The sequence below is a fragment of the Alosa pseudoharengus genome, unplaced genomic scaffold (genome assembly GCF_046254945.1).
Source record: "Alosa pseudoharengus isolate Yale_2024_CS ecotype anadromous, Long Island Sound unplaced genomic scaffold, YU_APseudo_1.1 YU_APseudo_1.1_scf_12, whole genome shotgun sequence".
NCBI classification, from domain to species: domain Eukaryota; kingdom Metazoa; phylum Chordata; class Actinopteri; order Clupeiformes; family Clupeidae; genus Alosa; species Alosa pseudoharengus.
In genome coordinates this window covers 36,081,989-36,108,373 of record NW_027468587.1, presented here as the reverse complement: position 1 = coordinate 36,108,373, position 26,385 = coordinate 36,081,989, and the positions used below count along the sequence as shown (strand labels likewise).

Here is a 26,385-nt window from a genome sequence, read left to right as displayed (position 1 = left end):
AATGATGAAGACGAAACCTCAGATTGTGTATGTTTCATGTCTGTTAACTGAAGAGATCCTGTCCCAGTTCTTATGTGACAAAACTGTTAAATCAGGGCTCCACTCAGTCACTCTTTCACTCACACAATCAGAGGCCGTTTACACGACACCGCCGGATGGATTCTTACCGCTTTCACACCTTTAACGACTCCGGCAAGAAAAAACCTCACGTGTACACACAGAGGTGTAACCGGCTAAATGTGCTGTAGTGCATATGCCAGACCAGTCGATGGCGCCGCTGTGCAGAAGCTTCACGATATTTTCGCGTGAATCGCGTAGAAGAAAACATTGTTGAAACAGTTTGTTAAGCCAGAGAATGTCTAATAAGTGCTCTGGTTAAGCAGTCGCATGAAATAAGGAGACTTCAGACAATTCGGTTTTCAATTCAACTGTTAAACTAATAAAGTTCATTTTCAAGGTATGTGACTGCTATGTGAAATTTCAAATGCTTAGCCTACGCATTGCATTAGGTCTGAGCACCACTGGAGAAAACACTAGCATGCAGTAAGCTAATGTTTAACTAGGTTAAGCTAACGTGTGCTTCTAACTTAGCCACTAAAGGCTGATAGGCATATAAATCATGACAGGGGAAAGAAAAACATTTTAATATGATAAATGGTTCGGTTTGTTTTGACAAGCAACATGTCAGGTCGAGTGCCGTGGCTGGGTTAGGGGTGGGGCTGGCTATGTCGTCATAGGATTGCCGGCTTCACACGTCTACACGGCACGGTCTAGCCCATAGACAGTAAAAGAAACCGGCGGTTTCAGAAGTTCCCACTTCGGAAGCCGGTTTCAAAAGCTATCGTTTCAGCCTCCTAAACTGCCGGCGTCGGGTACATGCAAGGCGTAACCGTTAACAAAACCTCACCGGTTTCACAAAAACCGTCGTCGTGTGCACGGCCCCTCAGATTGCACATTTTCCATCCCCTTTTAGAGCCAGATATAAAACTGCAGTTTCAACCCAAATGTTGGCCTATACATAACCAACTCAGCCTGCATGTTTACTTAACGAATACCTACATAATCCATGACAGAAATATACGAAAGTGATCATTGTAGTCTACAATATAACTCATATAACTCAAATCTGTAATTATCTCCAGTCCGCATCGACAATTCAGGCCATCACCTGTGTCAATCGTCCAATTAAGGAGGGAATTATAAATTCGCGTTTCGCTAAAGTCATTTGAAGTATGTACTGGGTGACTTGCCGTATTTTTTGGACGTCTTCAAAACATTGCAGGTCTGAAGCATTGCATCCTGTTTTAAAATATAAACTTAGACTGACTAATTTTTTTTTTAATTCTATGCTTCATTTAGTGTACAACATCGACATTGATATATTTTACTGAGCTTGATGGTTTACGCCAATTTTGAAAGAACCAGATCACGATTTCCCTGTGTGATTTCCTGGTTGCAGCGTTGCTTGATGAAACTTGTATTATTGATATTGATGCCCAGGCCCATTGTTAACACGCCAGAGAAACTGTTTTAATACCCTTAACTGCACCTTAACGCTGTATATTTTATGTCTCTTTAGATGATGGGCACAGACGTCAGCCTAAAAATCAAACGTGCGCTGCTCCCTTTGATACTGTTCACCTCCCTGTGTGAATGCAAACCCAGCAGTGATGTTCGTTCACTTGCCGGAGTCGCAAGAGAAATATCTGGATACAGAGATGTAGCCCAGAAAATCATTGATTTGGCCGTCAATGGGAAGGCTCAGAACCGCTCTTATGACCGGTTGTCAGCCTTCACGGACACTGTGGGGAACAGGATAAGTGGATCGCATAACTTGGAACTCGCCATTAAGTATATGTACAACGCTCTAATTCAGGATGGGTTGGAGAATGTGCATCTAGAACAGGTGAAGATTCCGCACTGGGTCAGGGGCAAGGAGAGCGCAGTGATGGTCCTCCCACGAAATCACACAATGGCTATTATGGGCCTGGGCAGTAGTGTTGGAACATCCAGCCAAGGTAAGCAGGAACCTGTTAATTTTATCCAGGTTATCACCAAAAGCTATTTTCAGGCCTTGCAAAAACATTTAGCTCTATCAGCAGGAGCCATGCAAATTAACTCTGGCCTGTCTTTCTGTAACTCATCTTTAACTATATAGTGCTAGGCTGTATTTGTGTAGGCAAAGTTTCTTTATGAGTTTACCTGAGAGCAGAGCAATATTTCTCATCTAGTGCTAGGCTGTATTTGTGTAGGCAAAGTTTCTTTATGAGTTTACCTGAGAGCAGAGCAATATTTCTCATGAATTATTCTAGTATGCCAGAGAAATGTCTTTTCTGTCTTGGCCCAACCATTCAGGTTTATTGAGGGAGGTACATTGACTCCTCGATGTCACCTCTCATGATGATGCATGTAACATGCTTTCCCTTGTGGCATTCATACTGTCCATGAGGGAGACAACAACAGAAAACCCCCTTCAACAGGGATTCTTTAATATAAGGGTTCAATGCTAGCCTTGTTGCCCCTACATTGCTAATCCCCAACAGGCATGACTGAATCACATGACCGAAACCTTTAATTGAACATGTTCCAGATTAGTTCAATCAAGTGTGCTTCAGGGAAGCAAGATTTTGAACCACCACATTACTAAGAAGTTGTTCTGCCGAGAGACAAGTAATATTGAGCTTTTTGTCAGAAAAGTGATTTGGGATTTGGAGGAGGAAAGCCCTGCAGCTGAAGATCAAGCCGATCTAGTTTGGGCCTGCTTTGCTGCTTGAGGGACTGCTTGGCCAGAGTGTATGCTCTATTGGAACAATCCACTTAAAATTCTATCAAGAAACTTTGTAAAGGTTAATGGAGACCCAGGAAAGGCGTAGGAGAAAATCATCTGGAGTGGTCATCAGTTTTGGAGTGGTCAAATTATTGCTGGGCAAGATGTGTAGGCTACTGGGGATGATCATTGGGGAATATGACTTTTTGGGTTAAAAGATAGATGCATAATAAACATGAAGGCAATGTGTAGAAGGTGTTTAATTCAAACAAAAAAGTGCACTAGGGATTTATGGGACTTCTGTATGGCTTTCTGCGGCCCTGCTTTCTTCTCTGCATATAACCATCTTTAATAGCAGCCATGGATGCCTGAATTAATGAACATCAACATAAGTACTGTTCATGCCACTCTGGGTTCGTACCACAGGAATCGAGGCCGAGGTTCTGGTGGTGGAGTCTTTTGAGGAACTGAGGAGACGTGCGGGTAATGCCAAAGGCAAGATCGTGGTGTACAATCAGCCATTTGTGAGCTATGGAGAGACTGTGGCGTATCGTGCTAACGGCGCTTCTGAAGCGGCTAAGGTTGGAGCTGTGGCCTCCCTCATCCGCTCCATCACCCCTTTCTCCATCAACAGGTGTGCAGCTACACCTACAGGCTCTCTCAGTGCTGATTCTTCTCATCTACCAAATGATTAACTCTAAAATGTAATTTAATTGTATTAGTAGGTCAACACATTTTTATTAAGAAAGGTAGGGTTTTATAGTTGGCTGGTAGTCTGGTATTCCTGTGACTCAGAAAAGGATAGTGTGGTAATGAATAATAAAGTGTTAGGCTTTAAAGTTGTGCTTAAACATAATCTGTACTCGCAAGGTTTGAAGACAGATTCTCTGCCCTTTTACCGGCCCATGGCTAAAGGGCTATCGATGATTATTTGTTAAAGCAATATGCTTCAAATGTCATCCCTGTCACTGGCTATTTCTATTGTCACATGTCTAGATCATTGTCAATGCAGTGACTGCATTTACATCAGCCGAGGGAGACAATCTTAGGCTCTATCCACAGTTTTTAAGCATCATCGTCACAGTAGTATTTAATGTGTTGAAGTGCTTAGGAGAAATTCCCGACTTTACTGACTAAATGCAGCGAAGCATAATGTAATGCTCAGTGTTGGTTTGAGTTTGTAGAGGATTTATGTATCTTTTTCCTCCTTAGTCCACACACTGGTTGGCAGTGGTACCAGCCTGGCGTGGTACAGATCCCCACGGCCTGCATCACTATTGAGGACGCTGAGATGATGGCCAGGATGGCTCGGCGTGGGCAGAAAGTTGTGGTGCGACTCCACATGGATGCCCAGACGCTCCCTGACGCCGACTCCTTCAATACGGTGGCAGAGTTGGTGGGCAGTGAGCACCCAGAGCAGGTAGGACAACACCAATGATTAGGTCACTTTCTTGATCACGAGAGCTAGTCTTAAAATAAATATCAAATAAAAAAAAATGCAAAATAAATATCAAATAATTGAAGAATTTTTTTTTTTTTTTTAGCTTTATTTTTTAACTGTAGTCCAGTAATGTCAATTGGCAATGTCAAATCAATTGTTCTGGCTTTTTGCCCTCATATTTGAGTGTTTGTGTATTCTCGGCAAACGTGTGTGGGTGTGGGTGCGCCGGTGTTGCATGGCGGGTCGTTGAGTCTGACGCATGCCTGGCCAAGACTAATATGGCGTGTGGCCGCAGACAGACCATGTCAGACTATCAGCAGCAGCATCCACATCAGCCGAGCCGAGCATCAGCAGGTGACCAGTGTCACATGCGCTTGGCATGTGTGCTGTTTCTCCTCTCCTCATGACGTCGGCCCTGACACCCCAGGGAACCAATTATGAGGAGCGTATGCTAGTTGCCTGTCAATCAGTGGAAGGTTCCTGGGGTCTGGCTGTCAAATGTATCCATAGGCATACATGAGCTCTAACCATGGAGTGACTTGTTGGAGCCTTTGAAAAGGCTCCGAGAAACCATTTTGCTTTTCACATGATCAGTCTATTTGAGGGGGGGGGGGTTGGCATTGATTGGCAGTAGGTTTGAGAGCTTGGATATGGATCAGCAAGTTTATATTTTTAACACAGCTAATCAATCAGTTGAAGTGTTAATTGGTGTGTGCGTGTGTGTCCCTGTCCCTGTCCCTGTCCGCTTGTCCTCCCCAGCTGGAGATGTCGGAGGGCTCGTGGTGCCTTTGGGGGGGAAAAAGGAAGTGTCTGACATTTCAAGTGAACTGTTTTTCCTATATTTTGTCAAAAGCGCTGATTGTGTTAAATAATTGGAGAAGTTGGAGGACACATACATAAATGGGCCTGCACAGTCTGTTTTCACTTCATTTTTTCCTGTATTTGATGGGTTATATAATACCACATGGGTTCAGTGGAAAGACTGGAAATTTGAATTCCATGTGTAACAGCATGTGAGTTATGGTGTTTTTTTTTAAGTGAGGGACTCTTTCTGATACCTCTCTTAGGCATATAATGTAATGAGCATTTTCATATAGGCATGCCCCCATAGGGAGCGATTCTCCATAGTCTTTAATAGGGCTGCACAAATAATCAATTTTTAATCAAAATCAGAACTTGAATAAGTACAGTTAAGAACAAAATTATTCATACCCCTGGCAAATATTGATTTAAAGTTGATTTTCTCTTGACTGATATGTTTGGTCTGACTGAAAATGACACTGCCACATGCCTAAATGTTGTAAGACACAGGGTTCCCGCGGATCCTTATAAAGTCTTAAAAAGTCTTAAATACAACTTTCGGTTTTTAAGGCCTAAAAAAGTCTTAAATTGTGTGGAATGTCTTGAATTTTTGAAAAGCAGGTATTAAATTTGTGTAGGCTAGCGAGTGCGAGAGAGCGAGTGAAATGTCTCCACCCGGTTTCGTGTATTTTTTTTAAACGGAACTTTAGGCTATAAGTGACTATAATGTGTAGTGGTTGCAGAGTGAAGATGTTTTTCACGGGTGTGAAATGGTAAATGAAACGGTAGTGAATATGTAAATATATGCCTGACGTTTTCGTGGTGTAGCCGAGGCCTGAGAGATACGCAGGTAGCCGTGAGCGGTAGAGTGAGAGGGAGAAAGAGTTAGGCCAGTTAGCGATAGGATTTAGGCCGGACATACGGATTTTAAAAGCCCTGTCCGGCGCTGCCTCAAGCCGGACGCTCATTTGTCCTCCTTTTTGGAGTTGCGTTGGGCTTAGAATCTTATTTGCTCGGACGCAGCATCGTTTCACAAACTATGGACACGAAGACTGCTGGTCAAATTATGCGTGGACCGGTGCTTCTGTCACTCGTCTGATAATTTGCTGCACAATTTATGAAGGAACCACGGACCGACAGAAAAAGAAAACAAACGTTTTTGCAATCAGGAGGAAATACACGTGAAGTTGATCTGTTTGCATCTCTCCAGCATGTGTTGCTGGCCTAGCCTAAGTAAATATCTGTCTATAGCCTACCTGTAATATCTGTCTGCAGCTTGCTTGCCAGCATTTCCCAGTACTTCGCAAAAGTTTTGAAATATAACTGCATGTCGGTGACTACATAAAATGTTGGCTACATAAAAAAATGCGTAATACGTGCATGCTTAAGATGAAACCAGCAGTTTTTCAGCAGGAACATGTGAGGAGGACTTGTCTCTTAATTGATGGGGTGGTTTCACTTTTCCCATACATTTTTTTAAAACAAGTCAATAGTTTTACAATGTTTCAGTCAAGCTTTGGTTGTTTTAAATACAACTGGTGTGCAAGTAGTGGATCAACTTTGATTTGCTGTGCTGCATATGGGAGAGAACAATAGATGCACATAGTAAATTATATAAAGTAGGCCTATTAAAATATTGAAATAGCTTAGTCTACCTTTGAAAAAATATTGAAGGGAATCCAGTCCAGTACACTGACTCACTGACACTGACTGTATCTGACCTGTATCTGTAGTAGCTACTACAGATACAGGTCAGATACAGTCAGTCTCAGCCAGTAGCACAACCAGATATGTACAGCCAGCCATATGTACATTTATAGCTGTGAAGGTAATTCATACACAATTATTGTCTTTCGCCAAAATATATTTGGTAACTTCTGTAGACATCTAAAATGGGGTGGGTGTTCAAATTAGTAGAAAAAAAACGATTGCATAAAACAGTTTTAAGTTGTCGTATGTATCTTTTTTACCGTGGTATAGTCTTAATTTTTCCATTTAGATGTCTTAAAAAGGTCTTAAAAGTCTTTAAATTTGGACTTAGAAAATGTGCAGATACCCTGAGACAATGTGGTAGAAAGATGGAATCAAAAAAATAATCGTTTTTATCTTTTTCTGAACATTTTTATGAAGAATGGCATGTCCAAAATTATTCATACCCTTTTAAAATAATCAATGGAAACATCTTTATTTGTCATCAAAGCTCTCAAAATGGTTCTTATAATACCTACCAAGCCTCTCCATGTCTCCACAATGATTGTACACCGCACCTTTTTAGCAGCAATCTGGGTTTTGAGGCAGGAACGATTATTTGCCATCACTTTGGCCTTGTGCTCACTTTGATGGATTGAGGTCTGGACTATGGCTGGGCCACTCTAAAATGTTGATATTGTTCTCTGTTATTTTTCTTGCCTTGTTTGGCTGTATGTTTTGGATCATTGTGTGGTTTAATGGTCAAATGCTGCCTATTGGGGCAGGTCTCTCGGCACACTGCCTGATCTTTTCCTCCAAAAATCTTAATGTACCCCCTTGTTTTAGTGTTACCGTTTACTTTGATAAGTTTAGCAGGTCCCATTGTCTGAAAAACACTCAAAACTAATACATTTCTATAGCTATTCTCCACTTTGGGGATGGTGTTTTGGTGGTTGAAATTTTCACCCCATCCCCAAATGGATCACTTGGTCATCATGGATGCTTATCATGGATCACTCTTCTCCAAACATGCACAACTCAGCTTATCCTTTATAATGGCACACCTGGACAAAGAATTTGGCTTTCGCTGGATTTTTTTTTGACCCAGGGATATGGCCTGAGATTGGCATAAAAAAAGGAAGCATCAAACCCAAATGACGACATGTCTATTTCAATTGTGGGGGTGAGAAAATTATTCTTTTGGGTTGTTTTTCAACCAGCGGGACCTGGTGAACGGTAACACTAAAACAAGGGGCTACATTAAGATTCTGGAGGAAAAGATCAGGCAGTGTGCCGAGCGACCTTCCACAATAGGCGGCATTTGACCATTAAACCACACAATGATCTAAAACATACAGCCAAACAAGGCAAGAAATGGTTAAAGGGACACCAGGCAACGTTTTCGTGATAATTAATCATCTTCGTAAGTCGGTATATGGTTAAATGACTCATTACGGGGAGAATGAAGGCTCTCTCGCCTGCCCCTACTGCCTGTAGGAAGAATATCCCACTTGCAAGTTCGGTGTATCCTACCCGCCGGTCCGAAGCAGGATCAGTTTACAGCACAGAGGCAGGCTAACGAAACGCTAGAGATTGTTGCAAACGTGTGTATAATGGCAGAGCCGGCGAAGAAGCAGCGAAAACCCTTGACGGAAGACACAAAGAAAAGGAAAAGAGCTTCAGCCTGAGCGAGGGGGAGTTTCGTAGAGAAAAAGCATCAAGCTTGCCTGGTGTCCCTTTAACAAAGAACAATATCAACATTTTAGAGTGGCCCAGCCATAGTCCAGACCTCAATCCATCTTGGTAGGCTTGGTAGGTATTATAAGAACCATTTCGAGAGCTTTGATGACAAATGAAGATGTTTCCATTGATTATTTTAAAAGGGTATGAATCATTTTGGACATGCCATGTTTCATAAAAATGTTAAAAGATAAAAATGCTTATTTTTTTGATTCAATCTTTCTACCACATTGTCTTACAACCTTTAGGCATGTGGCAGTGTCAATTTCAGTCAGAACAAACATATCAGTCAAGAGAAAATCAACTTTAAATCAATATTTGCCAGGGGTATGAATAATTTTGTTCTTAACTGTATATTAGCTCATCGCAAAGGCTGCAATTAATGGTGCAGCTCATAACTCTGTCCCAATGGTTAATCTGGTCACATCTGTGATTCTCGTCATCCTCCTTGTAATAGACAGTTGAGATCACCTAACAGGAGGGCTGGGCACCTCCTGCACCAGGCATGCTCACCAATCAGAGTTGGTCCATCTTAAAGCAGAATTTGTAATATTAAACTGAAGCTTCCCTTAGGTATTCTAAAGGTACTGTATTTACAACCTCCTCATTACACACCTCTAAAAGAACTGATTTCTGCTGAAGATGCATCTTCCACTACATTTAGCATTTCCTTTCAAATGCACTCTAGCACTCTGGTATAAGAGTTCTTTCATGGCATTAAGCACCCTGTGGCAGATTTCATGTTGTGGATCAAGAGTTCATATCTGTGGGGTCACAGGCCCACAATCCCTGATACATCTACTTGGAAAGAGGACCGACCGACGCACCATGGGGTGAGGGGAAGTCTAATGAAGGGAAAGGGCCCTGGGGCAGCATGTGTGGCAAACCTGCTGATGGGGAGGGAGTGAGAAGGAGCGTCATGGGGAGGACATGGGGAGTGAGGGGAGGAAAAGAGGGGAGTCTGCTGATACAGAGGAGGTGAAGAGGGGAGTCTGCTGATACAGAGGAGGTGAAGAGGGGAGTCTGCTGATGTATAGAGGAGATGAAGAGGGGAGTCTGCTGATGTATAGAGCAGGTGAAGAGGAGTCTGCTGATACAGAGGAGGTGAAGAGGAGTCTGCTGATACAGAGGAGGTGAAGAGGAGTCTGCTGATACAGAGGAGGTGAAGAGGAGTCTGCTGATACAGAGGAGGTGGAGAGGGGAGTCTGCTGATGTATAGAGGAGATGAAGAGGGGAGTCTGCTGATGTATAGAGGAGGTGAAGAGGAGTCTGCTGATACAGAGGAGGTGAAGAGGAGTCTGCTGATACAGAGGAGGTGAAGAGGGGAGTCTGCTGATACAGAGGAGGTGGAGAGGGGAGTCTGCTGATGTATAGAGGAGATGAAGAGGGGAGTCTGCTGATACAGAGGAGGTGAAGAGGGGAGTCTGCTGATGTATAGAGGAGGTGAAGAGGGGAGTCTGCTGATACAGAGGAGATGAAGAGGAGTCTGCTGATACAGAGGAGGTGAAGAGGGGAGTCTGCTGATAAGGAGGAGGTGGAGAGGGGAGTCTGCTGATAAGGAGGAGGTGCAGACAGACCGTGTGGTGAGGAGTTGGCAGTTCAGAACAAGGTGATGTCAGAGGCGGGCTAATCTCTGTATCAACCGTACATGTTGAGCCACTTCAAACCAGTAATCAAATGTGGCAAAGATTGATTTGTTTTAGCTCAGAGTGTATCGTTAACTCATTGAATGCCGCGCTGTTTTCGGAAGCTTTGGCCCAGAGTGCCAGCAATTCTGATCATTGTTGACGATTTTTTTAGAGCCACAGCGTATTCTATGTTATAGCTATGGACACATACTATGACTTGTTTGAAAGGTGAGACTTTAAAGGATAATTCCGGTGTGATTTTGACCTAAAGTGTCTTGAAACATGATACCGAGTGTGAACGTATGTGTCATAGCTCACCTCAGCTTGTCCCCTGCACTCCGAAATCTGGCGCTAGTTAGCCAATGCTACCAACAGTGTTTCGTTGTGGTGCCTCGGGCATCGGCCTAGCCATGCAAATAAATCACTGTTTTACACCATTTACGAGGCTCAAAGTAGCTCCATACTTCATTGGTAGACTTCCGAGGGCCTTGACATTGACAAGCACTGGTAGTTTATTTTACAAGACGATTTATACAGACAATACCTTAAGGAATTTTACCGAGACTGCCACCTGGTGATAAACCCACGAAAATGGCCTGGTTTTGACCTGACGTGCTTGTGTCACTGATTCAACCCAAAGCGGCAACCATCAAAAGCAGAGTTTTAAGATTAAATGTCCAGATAAAATTTCCAGATTGCATGTTTTCATGAGTTTTCGATCGTCATATATTTCATTTCCATTCATCACAGAGTTCCCAAAATCACATATAAGGTGTGTTAGAGTGTCTAGTTTCGTAATAAAAAAAAAAAAGCAAAAAACGTAATATTACGTTTTTGGCACAACGCATTTGGCACTCAATGAGATAATGTCACCGTTATCCTTGATCCTGATCATGGTACATTGTGTGCATTCCCAAAGACTGACCTGATAACTGGCCCAAACTCCTACTGACAGGTTAAATTCCTTATCTCCAACACAACATTGCCTCACATTTCATAGTGGGCCCACGGAGCATGGGAATCAGCAAGATGTTTGAAACCGCAGACTGAATAACAATACATTTAAGGTGTGTTTTGTGAATCACCTTTTTTTCTTTTTTTTTTGTATGTCAAGTATACTGTTTTAGGGATTTCCAGCTCTGCTGAGTTGAGAAATGTCTTAATCTGTTGAAATGGGTTGGTCTACAATTGAATTATTTAGAAAATTGTCTCTTCCCAAATATGTCACCCCCAAAAAAAAATTCCACTTGCAGTCTACTTGAATTTGGTAATACTGAGAAACATGCCGTCACTGTAGCCAGACAGTACAAATATGTGCCCTGACTCTGACTTGAATCATCTCATGAGGTCATGAGATTTAGAAGAATCCTCTGGTCATGACTGATTAAAGGACAAGGCCATGCTGTCATGTCCTTGGAGTTGGTTCCTCTTTAGTAAGTTACTACTGTTAGTAAGGCAGCTTGTCTTTGACCTCTGACAGATTGCATGGCTGCAAATGGTCTGATTAATTTGTATCATGGAGACATGTGATATCTTTATAAAATGCTGATATCGTCGTTGCTTATCGTCTCCCTAACTGCGTAATGCCACAGCACAGCGTTGTACTCAGCTGCTTCAGATTATATTGTCCTTCTCCAAATCTGTTTTCAGTCACTACGTCACTGGTCATGGAGGCGCCCAGCCTGTCCAGTGCTATCTGTCTCCACAGTACAGTCTGTGCCATACGCACCCATCTGTGCTGGACAAGACGCCCCCCTTAGATGATATTAACAGAGTGTGCGTGCATGTGCATGTGCAATTCGTCTACATCCGATGAAAAGGGTCATGCTGCTCCCGCAGAAGCAGTGTTGCATAGTGCGATATCAGCCAGGCTCACATCGCCCATGTCAAACTCCATTCTCTATTCAAAGTCAAAAGCGGTTTGACGCCGTTTGTAAAAGAAGGTAAAATGACTACATGGTGTTACTTTACTACACTGTAAATGTAAAAATGACCTGTGCATCATTAGGTTTGCACTGCAGCACTGTTATTACTGACCTCTTTAGTCAACATGTCATGTCAGCTGTGTTCTAAAATGTTAATTCTGGTGAATCTTTACCAGAAACACCTGCCCATATTACAGTTTTTCACAATTGCTAAAATATTCAACTCCATTCTCTGAACCAAATTCTCATTTGCCTGAACACAATTTGCAGATCTCAGACTCTTTGCAAAACACATTCTCATGCAATAAAACACATTTTGCATTGTGATGCACTTGTGATGGATGCAAAATGGTAACTACAAGTGGCAAAAGCTGAACACACAGAAAGCACAAATGTCATGCATTAAACAGAACCACTCAGAATTGATCACATTTCAAATGATGTGACACAACCAATATAAGTTAGTTCAGAGTGTAAACAGGTTGCTGAACAGTGCAGGTTCATATCAACAATGGATAGAAACTATCAGTGAGGCATTCAGAGTACATTATAGGCTGTAGACTGCAATCTACTTCTTATTTATAGTACTGAAATGCCTGTCTTTTCCTTTATACAGTTTTTCACAATTTGCTAAAACACTTTTTGAAACCTCCCACCCTTTTCTCAAACCGTAAACACAACCCCCCATTCTCAATACTTTATTTTTTACTGGTTTTGCAGTAAATGTTGGCTCCACTGAGTTATGAACCTCTTTGTTTTGTTTTTAAATGCAAAATACATTTAGTATATTATAAACAATGACACTTTCTCCTGGTTATATGAGCTGCCCAGAACATTGTTTTTTGATGTAGTGTTTAATGACTACTCTGTAGTTTCATTTTGACTGCTTTGTGAGATGATTAAGACTGTTTTAGTTTTGAGCCCTGGTACAACTGTTTTTGAGGTGATGATTCAGTCTTGCAGAGGTTGTCAGAGGTTCTGTGAATGTAGTTTGAGATTTGGGGTTTGTTTTAGCAATTGTGAAACTGTAAACATAGGCTTGAGTTGCCAGAACATGTCCACCTTTTAAAGTTTTTACATTATTTATTTGAAATGATTTCCATATTAGATATGTGTGACTGGCAACACATGATTGTCGATGTTAGTGTCTCTTTTTTTCCTCCATGAATTTTATTAGCTACCATGCCAACTTGCCTCACTTTTGGCTGTACTGTCAGTGTTTCTCAAGGAAACACAAATGCACAAATCAGGTGTTAATATCACACCAGTTATTCTGGATAAATATGTATGTAAGGTCTTTGCATTGCAAAGAATGCATTTGCATACAAGCTCTTGGTAGGCAACCCCTGAATTTCCATCCCTACCAAAGCCCATTGTTGGTACACTGACACATCCACTCTGCTCTGCAAATCTTCCCTATGGTCTCATTCAGAATGATTCAATTCTGATGAAAAGTCAGCAGTCTACCCGTTACACAACTGGAAGGCAGTCATTTGGAATTACTGCTGCCAGTTATGAAATGGAGTGTGAATCAACCTGCTCTTGTGAGACTGTCTGAGTGTGAGTGAGAACATGCTGCTCCCATTTGCTGCTGGACTTAGTTCTGGGACCTCATCATTCCACTCTGTACACACAGAAGATGTTGGACAAACCCCTTGCTTCAGATTATTATTATCTCGCTAGCCCTGCAAGTAGCCCTGCTAGTTTATTCTTGCGCTCATGTATTATTGAACATGGCCATCACTGTCCACTCAACACCGAATACATCACTACTGTATCAGCTGGGGAACATGCTGCAATTGAACCTGCTCTGGTACGTTCAGACCCTCCGATGGCGTGTCATACTAGCAATCTTGGTCTGTTGAGTGAGTCAGAGTTAAATGGCTGTTCTCCATCTCTGAGCATCTCTCGTTGCCTCCGCCTCCACACACTGTGCTTTCTGCAAACCTGATTCCCTCTCAGTCTAATTACAGGTGGACTGCACTGTCATCTTCACTACCTACGCCACAGTCCTCACATTGCAGCTGGCTGTGATCTGACAAATGTTCACCAGAACTGATCCAGAGACAGCTCCACGGTGGGAATTGGCTGTCTCCTGGTTTCAGATGCTCAATTTTTGACTCACTGACATCTAGTCTGCAACAACATGGAAGTGAAACCTGGCTAAAAAAAAACAAAACCACACGTTTCGAAGAGGAGTGTGGCTCGAGAGATTTTCCAACAACGTGTTTTACATTGTGGACACTACCATTTGTACATTTAACTGGGCCATGGCTTCAGACAGGGGTTCTTAAAAAGTAATAAATGAGACACCTATGGGAGTAGTATATATTGCTGCACTAACATGTCCTTGTTGTACTGTACCTTGATTGTTCCCTTTTTTTTATAAATCACTTTGGATAGAAGTGTCCGTTAAAGAACTAAATGGAAATGTAATGTAAACATCAGTTCCTGTTCACATTCACAGGTGATTGTGGAGATGGCATTGAAGCTATTGGTCCCTGTCAGTGTTGTGGGGCATTTGCTGGAACTGAGATGCTGTACAGAGTAGGATGAAAAGGCACCGTGTATCTCCAGTTGTTTAATTATGAAAATGAATTTGCCATGCATTTCCCGCTGAGTGTCTATAGTGGAGCATGTTTGATAAGATAAGGCTTTTCAGCTATCTTTCCCAGCCTTGAGGTGAAACCTGCATTGATTTCTTTCTCTGCTGGTTAATAATGTAAACACCCTAAAGCTTTGTTTGTTGTGATTTCTTTTTTTTTTTTTTTTAAGCAGTGTTGAAACCAACAGCAGAAAGGAATATTTCATTCGGCAACCTAATCCTAATTTTGGCACCATGTCCACAGGCTATTGCTTGAAAACAGTCCTTAAACAGTTCAGCTGCTGTTTGCCTGGTTAAGCATTTGAAAGCGTTGTGGCTTTCCTTCAGTGCTGTGGTCTTGTGGGGATCTGGCCTGTCATAAGCATTAATTTGTGTGGGGAGTGGGGATGGTCTTGGCTTCATAAATAATGCATGGCACGCTGATACAGGCTGAGAATAGAAGAGCCACCAGGGAAAAAGCAGGTAGTTTCTAGAAGAATACTGAAGTGTTGTATCCTTGAAAAGCTTTTACGGCTGGATCTGGTGACTTGCCTCAGATGTGTGTGATTTTTAAATGAAATTTCATCACAATCATGCCTCCTACTTTTGACTTTTGCGAGGAGTCCTTTGCATATAGATGAAGTTATAAATGTCACTGATTTGTCATAACATATTCTGCTTTTTGTTTTTAATATACTAAAGAGCTTTAATCACTTCACAAAACACAAGCTATACCTGAGTTCTAAAAAAGCTCATATGAATTCATCAAATTAAAATTAATGATACCTCATCTTATTCCTGAATGTGAATAATCACAAAGGAATCTCAATATTCACCATGGTCCTCATGAGCAATGTCATTGTGTAGGCTATTGTGTAGAGAATAAGTTTACATTTATTTATTGGACATATCTTCATCATAATCTGACTCCTTTTCACTGTATCGTGACTTGGAGTGTGATGCACTGATCTGTCCATTTCTCTTCAGCATTGTGTTTATACACAACCTTAGTTCAGTGTGTTAAGTTGTGTGCCACAGCAGCTGACTGATGTGTCTCTTGGATCAGTAGACTGAGGGCTCCTGGTTGTGCTGCACAGTTTATTTGTCTGTGTGTTTATTTTTTCATCCTCTCCAGTTGGGATGGTCATCCAGTACATCCTCTCCATCATCCCCTATGCCTCTTCTGGGCTTGCAGTGGCTGTGTGGGTTCCAGCGTGGGCTTTTCTGCTTGTTTATATGCCTAGACGGCACAAAAGTGGTGGTCAGTGTGCGGTGGACGGGGGTGCCTGTTTGTTGCTCCTGGCCAATGATGTATACTATACATGAGCCACAGCGGAAGAGTGAGTTTATACTTCTTCTCCCACACTCATCAGTCACAACGTGGCACCCGGCTGAGCTCCGGCCTCGACCGGTCTGTTCTCCCGCTGAGCGGTGGACGAGTACGGACGCGTCTTAATGCCGAACATGTGCTCACCATTTAGTTTAGAATGCGTAGAAGAGTTAGTGTGGGAATGGAAGTTGTCTCATTGCCTTGAGTCATCCAGACCAGTGACTACATGTTTGATCATCAGTTCAGCTGTAGTCTCTTGCGGAACTAGTAGGCCTATGACATAGAGGGGGACTTAGTCACATTTTTTCCCCCTAGTTGTTATGGTTCTTGTGCAATGGGAAGGCATTTATTTAGTGACTATCCCAAACCTTGAGCTCCTGTGTTTCGCCATCCCTGTATCACTGGGTGGTGGCACAAGTCCCTGAAAGTCCTGGCTCCGCGCGGTGGTGATGAATGCGTGTGGAAAGCCTTAGCACAGCCGTTTCAGGCCCACTCGTCATGTGCGCTGGTGGGTGTTTCTGACATCGCTGTGATTGCCCATGATTCACAGCTCCGTCGCCTGGCTGAAGAGCCCTTGGTTGCTGCAGTGTTGTAGTACAATGTATCGACTTTACTGCGTCGTTTCACTACAAATGTCTTTTGCTGTGTGCTTCAGGGCAAACCTGTGCTGTGAGTAAGGTGGAGGAGGGGGAGAGGGAGGGGGGATTTGACCAGTAGAACTCTATTTCCGATGACTTGGCAGAGATCCTTACTCAAGCAAAAGAATGTGAAAGCTAATGCTTAGTTTAAAACCAAATCTTTAGTGCATGTTGACAAGGCCATTCTGTTAAAAGTTTGCTCAACACAGAATTGCACCTTGAGTGCAGAAAAGCACTTACCAACTAGTGTTTTTCTTGTGTGCGTCAGTACTATGGTGTAGCGAGGGGAAGTGGTCAGTCCTCGGTATGTTCGTCTACATGCGGTTCCCCTCATCAGACGTGCGTGGGTACATCCTGAAGGACTGCACATGTATGACCAGTCAACACATTGACCTACTCGGCCTCTTTAAACCCAGCGCTCCAGAAGTGACTCAGAAGTGACATTTGCTTAGCAGCAGTATGGCCACTGACTAATAAGAGAACTGGCTGGAGAAATGGCTCTCTTAGTTTACAACAGAGTGCCTCCACTGTGCTGCCGGCAGATCCTTTACTCACGGGAGAATACGTTGGAGAATTTGAAGCGCGACCCACCTCAGTGAGCTACCGCCCAGTCTTGTTGAAGTTTCCAAGTGCCTTGGCACTCCTGGGCCTGGACGCACTGATGGCTAGAGGTGACTCAGGTGGCACAGCAGCGCGAGAGGACGCGAGGGTGGGGGGACACAGGTGGTCCTATACAGACTAGGCCAGGAGTGGACAACAGGATCAAGATTGGAGACCGGCTAATGACCAGATGTCACTCATTCAGAACCGCACCAACTGTTATCTTAAAATGTCTATCTGCAGCCATACGGTGAGAGCAGAGCAGCACAAGCCCACCCTCCAGCCCCTACACACTGATCAGTATCATCCAAAAACTGTTCACTTCAATAATACAGTACGATGTGCACAGTGCTGAAAAAGAGGAAGTCTATTCATAGATGGACTTTGGTCTTCCGATGTGTCCGTCTGAACCAAGTGCTCAAACCAAAGATGTGTAGACGTGTGAAGAGATGGCTTGTCAAATACATCTGCTTGCTCATGGGAACTTTTTCAGATGGGTGTAAGATCCATTGATTTGAGGTGATTCTGTGGACCAGTGTCCTTTCATCTTTGTGTGTGTGTGTGTGTGTGCGTGTGTGCGTGTGTGCGCACACGGCGTGCAAAACATATACACACACACAGCGTGCAAAACATATACACACACACACACACACACGGTGTGCAAAACATATATATATATATATATATACACACACACACGGCGTGCAAAACATATATACACACACACACACACACACACACACACACACACGGCGTGCAAAACATATATACACACACACACACGGCGTGCAAAACATATATATACACACACACACACACACACACACACACACACACGGCGTGCAAAACATACACACACACACGGCGTGCAAAACATTCACCAAAGTCCAAAAAAATATTTGGGTGACCGTGAACAAACACACCATAGACTGGTCATTTCCTAATATACAGCCCCCACATTTTTGAGGGCATAGTAATTATGGAACAAGCAATCATAAATAAGCCTTTAGACAGCGTGCCTGCCCCCCCTCTCCCCCAGGAAAAGCCACAGAGGTTCCAGGAACAGCAGCCCCCACTTCCCATAAGCAACACTTTCTTTGTGTGTGTGCACATGCATGTGCTCACGTACACACACAAATATGTTTTTGGACTTTGGTGTATGTTTTGCAGGCCGTGTGGGTGTGTGTGTCAGGTCATCTATGGTGTGTGTGTTTTGTTTTTTTTGTTTTTTTTGTATTTTGTCCTCTAAAAGGCACAAGGCACATTGTGTACATTCTTTTAACCCCTGGGAAGACTAACTGCCCATAATGTTTTTGTGAAGGAAAACATGTTCAGTACTATGTGTTCCAGCCTATGAGGTGTTCATATCATAATTGTTACCATAAGGGGCATGCGGACCATATTGTCTTAAGACATACCAAAGGCCTTGCCCATGAAGGATCACCTTCAGTTTCAACAAGCCCCAATTTCACACAGTTCTACTGTTAATATTCAACAGACAAAATTGCACTTTCATCTCCAAAAATAGGCAAATTTCCATTCCATTCTAATTGTTTTCTCTTCAAGATGAGACGCAAAAGGAATTGCAAGAACATCCTAAATGGTGTGCTGTTTTTACAGTTTCCAAAGTTCTAGTATTTCTCTGCACCTTTTCCTTCCCCAATGCCAATCGACACAGTATAGTGTGTTACCCATGCAGTTGATCTGAGTTGATGAAGCAAAAATGGAGGGTAAACTTCATTTGGAGCAGCATTCTACAGGGTCTCTGGATAGAATCCTGGCACACTGCAAGACATGACTTCTCACTTTGACCGTGAACATGGAATGGTATTTTAATGCAAAGCATACCTTTGAAAACCACTCCTGCTGCTGAAGCCCTCATGTCCCTATTCAGTTATTGTCCTGTTCATTTCAAGTGCCTATTTGAATTCAGGGGGTGATGTGAGATTATGATGAGTGGTAGAGGATGTACAGTACAAAGCGCTGCGCGGGGTGCTTCTGTTCTCCTCTTGAGACCTCTCGCCACATCTCTGCCCTTAGACTCGCTTGGCCACCCAGAACACCACTTTCCCAATTATGTTCTAAAGCCTTTTAATTAACCACCCAATCCGCGCAGACACTTATCTTTGACATTCGGAGGCTTAATAAGGACAAGGAGCTGCTAGAATCAGCTTAAGCTCAACGTCCAGCCTGAACTGTGTGTGTCAGACAGGGTGTCAAGTTTTGATTGTGGGAGAGAAACTCCGATCATTACAAGGTATTACTGTGTTGCCTTTATCCCCAAGTTCAACATCAGCTGCTAAGAGGCTCTTGCTGAAGTTTGGCCATGACCGCAACAGTAATTAAAGATTGGCTCACGTCAGCTTTTGTACACTAAAGGATGTTTACCTTCAAGGTCTCGTTCCACATGAAAGTGCCTCATCAGGCCTCGCCAAGCCAGTGGACGTTTTGTGGCTCCTGTCACATTCTCTTTAGACAAGCGTTCAGTGTGTGTTCCGGGCCAAAGAGAACATCTACATTTATGTGCATTCACACATGCCGTGTGTGTGCTTTCTATTCAATAATTGCAATATACATGTGTTAAAGGCAACAGTCTCTGCTTATAATGGTAATAGAATCACATGTACTGGGAATATGTTAAGAAAAGATTTACTGTTTATTGTCTCAAGTCATTATTGCAAATTGTGAATTAATAGTGCAGCAATTCAGAATACAGGTTCCATTAAAACAGGAATGGCTTTATTTTGTACATGAGTGCAGTGCAGTGCAGCACTTTTCCTGAGTCGCAGAGCTCTGCGCATCCTTTTTATTTTCATGAGATTTCTGCTACAGGAGCCCCACACAGACCCCTAATACCCACAGGACTGCTGATCAAGAAGCCTTTGTTCTCGGTTGCCCCAGCAACTACACCTTGGACTTTACGTATGAATAATGCAGTGAGTGGAGGGGCAGAATGCAGGACGTTGTAAGTGAGGGCCGAGGGGCACACTGGACTGATCTTTACAGGAAGATGACCATGTACAAAGAAACTTGGTTGTCATTGCACACTCTGATTCCCCCCTGACTTGTTCATACAGCCAAAGTTTGTGTAAGAAAGTAGTGTGGAGAGCAGAGCCAATGCTAATGGGTTAATGGCCGCTAGTGCAGGCTGACCTGACAGAAGTTTATCTGTAACTGCCTCAGATTCTGTCACTGAGGAAGAATTTGCAAGATAAGATGTGGAGAATGAAGCCAGGCCTTGTTTAATGCCATATCTGGGCTGGACGCGGCCAAGGCTCCGCCGCTACTCAAACTCTTCAAGTCTTTGTCATTTTAGGAGGCCTATTTGCAATTCTCTTTGAACAGTCAAGCGCCACACAGGGATTTTCCTTCACTCTCAACTTCTAACCACTAAAGTTTTCCTCGGGGAAGAAAGCCCTGAGGCTCAATTGGCAGATCTGTCAACATTGTTTTTGTGTGTCTTTTCAAAAGATTATATTTTGTTTTGAATAATGACTGTAAAAAAAAGTATTGTCCATGGGGTGGGAGTGGTGGGCAGTTTTGCTGTTTGTCCTGTGCTGGCTGGCTGGCTCTGCCCTCCAGTATGCTGGTGGCTCCCTCGTGATGAATGAGTCTTGCAGGATGTTGGATTTGGAGCTCCAAGAATCACGTCGTGGAGACGGCCAAGTCTATCCTCTGTGTGTATGCATGACGAAATATCTGGCAGCCCCCGAAGTATCTGGCAACCCCCGCAGAACCCAAGAGACCAAAAAAGATGTACTCTGGCACTCTGGCTCTGCGTCTGAAGCAGCAGTAGGCAATGCAGGGACACTTCCACTCTATTCTTATTGCTCACTACTCCTACTCTAGTTCCTCCATCTCTTGTCTGTGTATTGATGTTACTGATGGCGATTTAGTTGTCAATGATGAATGAATGGTAGTTCATAAAACTTTACACTTAATATTTATGAGCTGATTAATGTTGAATTGACCATCTCTGCCTCTACCATCTCTACATCTTAATCAACACTTGCTGAATTGGAAGCTTGCAGTCTCTTGGGGCCCTGAGTGTTGCACCTGTGCACTGGAACATGTTCTTTGTTCATGGTGCTGAGGGAGTCATTTTATGCTCATTATCTGTGTGGCCTTTTAGATCCATTGACTTTTTTTTAATTTAATCTTTTATTTTATTCTTTTTTTACTTCATAGCCAGTTACTCCAAGGAGGCACTGTAACATATCAAATTTTGTTTTTGACCTCTTTAGCTACATGTTTGTGTGTTGATGTTGTCCCATATATTCATTGTCAACATCCATGTGTCCAGAATGTGACAGCATCTGGAACATTCTTTTGTGTTGAGTGCAGTCGATCCTTTTTTGCCTTCTATGTTCTGTTTTAGTCGTGTGCGTGCGTGGCTGCGTGCGGGTTGGTAGGAGTGTAGCTAACTGGGCCCCTCTCTGAAGGCCATGCTCGAGTGGCTCCTGCAGGTGCTGCTGGTGACCCGTGTCGGGAGACGCGGCGCTGTGCTGCCTGCTCGGCGGAGCCCTCCCGCTGACCCACACGCTCCACACACTCCACATGCTCCACATGCTCCGCTTCTGATCTCCTCACTGACACCAGGCAGCCGGCATCATTAGAGATTTAGAAACGTGCTCTTTCTGACTCTGGGCAGGCTGGTACCTACTGAATTTCTTTTCATCACATTTCTAAGCCGGAGACTACAGTTGTTGCTGTTCCAGTCATTTATTTAGTTCAGGAGGTGTGTATGTGTGTGCCAAGTGTATAGGTTCTTACACTGCACACAATTCCATTAAAGTATGTTATGATGGCAAAAAGCCTTGATCTTTGAATGTTGCACACACAGATGGAACAGGTGCTATTTTCTCTCCCGCTCAGGTGGTGCTGCTGAGTGGACACCTGGACAGCTGGGACGTGGGGCAGGGAGTCATGGACGATGGCGGCGGTGTTGCCATTTCCTGGGAGGCCCTGAGTCTGCTCCGGGACCTCGGTGAGCTTGTTTACTTTTAAGCTGGTTACCATTGCTTAGCCTTTGCAAGATTACTAGTTAGGCCTTGCAAGTAGCCATTTGCCACCATGTGGTCTGATTATTAAATGAAAGTTTGAAAGCCTGTTTGGTGAAGTCTTGTCTGAAAACTGTGAAAAATGTGTTCCAGTGGAAAAACTGGCCTAAACTCCTTTTGACGAGTTGGTGAATGTGGAACCTCATTAGTCTTTCTCTCTCTCTTTCTCTCTCTCTCTCTTTCTCTTTCTCTGCACAGTGAAGGGAATGAAATTAAAGTAAAAGTGGTGTTTCAGCAGACTGGCCTCACCTCTGTCCAAACCCTAATAGCCTCATTTGGAATCTCCCTTAGAGGACCACTGGAGCCGACACTTTATACAGTGTAAAGCTGTGTGCTCCTGTGTTGTGGCCATGGTTATGGAAGACTGTGCCGTTACTGTGCTGAACTATCTGATTTGTCTGTAGGCTTGCGTCCAAAGAGAACAATCCGAATGGTGCTCTGGAACGCTGAAGAACCAGGTGGTGTTGGGGCCAGCCAGTACTTTGAGAGACATAAGGTAAATCAATAATTGACCTCTTTCGAATAATTGACATTTTTCATTGTTTCCTGATCCTTACAGGTTGTTGACACGGTGGCGTAGCCCTATGCTTGGAAAAGTCACTATTCAGATGCCTCATCATTCTGTAGCACCATGGGAATGCTCCTCTCGCCACTAAAGAGCTTCAAAATGGCCTTTGCCTGGGCTTGGCTCTTAACTAAAGCATCCTCCATTTCTAAACGCCATTATGGACCAGTAGCTCCTTTAATGGCAATTTCAACAGTTAAGTGTATTTGTCAGGGTTGAGGACCATACTGAAATGCGCTGTGGCATGAAATGATTAACAAAGCCATTGCATAGCCAGCCACACTGCAACTCTATACTCTCCTGAAGCTCTGTGGCTTTGGTGCGCTTTATCCTGATCCTGGGGTCTAATCAGCCAGGCCAGTGGTGTTGGGGCCAGAGAGGGCTTGGGTTCTGGATTTGGCGGCTGACCCACATGCTCTGCTGCTCTCTCCCATGAGGGGGTGGATTACATTTCCTCCGATCCCTCCTTCCTCGCCGAGGACGAGGAGCCTGGAGTCTGAAGCAAGCAGACTTTACATAGGCTCTCTGGAATGAGGTGACCGATACAGGATTTGCCCGAGTCCTCATTTCAGCCACATAATTCAGATCATACTTTAGTTTTTAGCCTATTGTATTCACCCAATTTTGCATGGATGCTCAGTCTACCTTTGCAATCTTTATTTATTTTATTTTTTTTTAAATGGAGAAGCCATACAGTAAGTCAACAATGATTCATCACACCATGTTGGTATAACATTGGAATTGGTAGGAACTAAATATTAATAGATACACTGCGTAAATGTCTGCCTTTAATCCCTCAGCCAAGGTTGTTTTCAGGAACGGGCAACATATTTGAGCATTGAAGCTTTGCTATAATGATTACTTTATAGCAGTGTCTCTTGCTTTTCCTTTTTCAAGGGAAACATCTCAAACTTTGACCTGGTAATGGAGTCAGATTTGGGCACCTTTGCCCCTCTGGGCCTTCAGTTCACCGGCAGCAAGCAGGCCAAGGCCATCATGCAGGAAGTGGTGGGGCTGCTGGCGGCCATTAACACCACGGCCCTGGAGGAGCACGGCGAGGGCACGGATATAAACATGTGGATGCAGGCCGGCGTGCCAGGTGAGTCTGAACGCTGAGGTGTGTGTGTGTTTGAACTCTCGAGGCGAGATCATAAAAGTGAAGAGTGGACCGCTTGTGCTAATGGAACATTTTTGCCCTCTGCCTGTGGCTGCCTCGCGGCTGTTTCAATAAGCTCTTTTTTTAGGGACGGGCAAGGACAACCTGCAGTGTCTCAGCGGTAACGTTATTAGCAGAGGTAGCTGTTATGGGGGTGATGAGAGGCAAAACCCAACTGTGCTCTGAATTCGGTGCTGTCTCTAATTTTACATTATAGGCTGATCCTATCGTAAATGGTCTGTCTGTAAGGCTTTTACTATGCTAACCTGGCTGTAGGCGCCTCGCAGAAACCCTGTTAATTAAACCGTTGGAGTGTTCCATCGGCTATCTGCACATCCATATCAGCCTCCCCTAGTTATGCACGTAATGGCACTATTTACCTCACATTTGAGAGTGGCCTTTGTTGGGAGGTGGTAAGAAATGTAGGCATTGTGCTCCGAGACTATTCAAAGCTGATGTTAAACAAATGAATCACAGGACCAGCTGAATAAACATCTCCCAGTGCAGAAATGCCTGACTTTAAATAATCCCCCCCCCCCCCCCCAGTTTTCGGATTTCTTTAGCATATACCTGTCAATTACAGCGCAGTTCAGTCAGAGGGCCTGGAGCCGTACTGGTCCACAGCACTCGGGCTCCATGTGAATACCTCAGCCCTGTGGCACTCCACTCCACTCCCATCCCATCTCGGGCTTGGTGCTGATCAGCTCGGAAAAAGCCACAACAAGCTGTCTCTTATTATGGCGGCGGGGGGGTCGGGGGTAGTCACACAAGCATTTCTTTCTGTTTTTGAAATGGGAAGAAACATGAAGGGGTGGGTTATTGATGTTTCTGGATTAAGCGCTTTCCATATGGAAACAGTAGAGATCTCGGCAAATGAAAGTTTTTAAGTGCAACCACATGCGACAGCTCTTGTTTGAATACATCCTTTCCTGTACACTTTCACTGGCCCCTAAAAAGAGCACTTAAGACTGTAAACCAACTTTGTTGTGTAGACAACTTGTCTGCCCCTGAAAAGACCAAATGGAAAACCAGTGTTGTAAAGATAGTACAGCATCTCTGATGGCATTCTCTGCAAGGATGCTGGGACCTACAAGTAACTGCTGAGTAAGGGTGTCACGATTTCGATTTTATTTCGAAATCGATCGAAATTACATCTCAATCTCGAACTTCGAACTTAAAAGTAGAATCGACGATGCAGCCACACCCCCAATGTCACGTCCAGCATGTATGCCCAGACGCACAAACACACATGCACGTGCTGAACTGCAGTGTCAACACTCCTCTAATTTTAGGCTGCAGCCAGTTAAAAAATATAGGCCTACACATCAACCTACCGAAATCAAAGCCCCTCTTGCTACTTTGAAATCACCGGTGTGGAAGTATTCGTTAATTCACGTCAATTAAAACTTAGCCTACTCAACTTAGCAAGTGAAAAGATGGTCTAATTACAGTCCAAAGTTACTTTAAGGCTTAAAATGCACATTTACATATTCCATGAACACTAACCTTGGGTCTCTTCTTCGGAGTGTGCTGAAACAATCAAATTAACATTCTGTGTTTCATTTCAATATGTACGTCTCTTTTTTAGCCTAATGTTATTCTGTTTACATTACAACCTCGCGGTTGAAAGGGTTTTAAAGCGGTTTCAAAATAAAAGCCCCCCGAAAAAGAAAAGGAAAAGACCAAAAAGAGTAAATAACATATAAGGAATGCATTAATAGTAATATTTGAAAAAGATCGAAAATCGAATCGAATCGTGACTTTAAAATCGAAAATTACATCGAATCGAGGATTTGGAGAATCGTGACACCCCTACTGCTGAGCAGTGTTGAGCACTTCAAAAAGCTGATTTATTCCAATCAGTGGCAGGATACAGTGTTGAAATTCAATTGACCTCCTCCATGGTTTCAATGCCCATCCTATGATTCAGTTATCCCTGTTTTGTGTCTCTGACTGACTGCATCTTTGTGTGCATGTGTTCCCCAGGGGCAAGCCTTCACACCGCCGACTCCAAGTATTTCTGGTTCCACCACACTGAAGCAGACACCATGACCGTGCAGAGCCCAGTGGAGATGAACCTTTGCTCAGCCCTGTGGGCTGTAGTGACCTACGTGGTGGCTGACCTGGATGAAATGCTCCCAAGGTAGCGCTGGACAACAGGAGGACTCGCACTACTGGATCTTCTCAGCCCTTCACCTTTTATCACTACTCCATGTTTAATTATGCCTTCAACTGGGTCCATTTGTATCATGGGACCAGAGGTCACTTGACTGGACACAAATGCCATGCTTTTCCTCTTGTAATCGGAGTATAGGACTGTACAGCTGCAGGAACACTGTGGAGCTCTGGACTAGAGCACCATGAAGATGTTTAGACACTTTAAAAGCAGTGTATGTAAACAGGTGTTCTGTGGGTATATATATATTTTTTGGGGGGAATAAAATCAATGCTGTTGTCAAAG

The 26,385-nt window shown here is 43.5% G+C and overlaps 1 protein-coding gene across 2 annotated transcripts; it reads left to right on the top strand.

The window, feature by feature from the left end:
- Window positions 1-174: 174 nt before the first annotated feature.
- On the top strand, window positions 175-26,385 carry LOC143119552 (carboxypeptidase Q-like). Of its 2 annotated transcripts, none has more exons than XM_076281131.1 (8): window positions 175-457; window positions 1,580-2,018; window positions 3,194-3,401; window positions 3,980-4,187; window positions 22,019-22,130; window positions 22,608-22,699; window positions 23,666-23,867; window positions 25,911-26,385. In XM_076281131.1, exons 2-8 carry the CDS (start codon window positions 1,580-1,582, stop codon window positions 26,069-26,071), a joined length of 1,422 nt encoding a protein of 473 aa, XP_076137246.1. In that variant the 5' UTR covers window positions 175-457; the 3' UTR covers window positions 26,072-26,385. The 2 variants fall into 2 exon arrangements, with proteins under 2 accessions (XP_076137246.1, XP_076137245.1); XM_076281130.1 differs by lacking the exon at window positions 175-457 and adding an exon at window positions 1,228-1,282.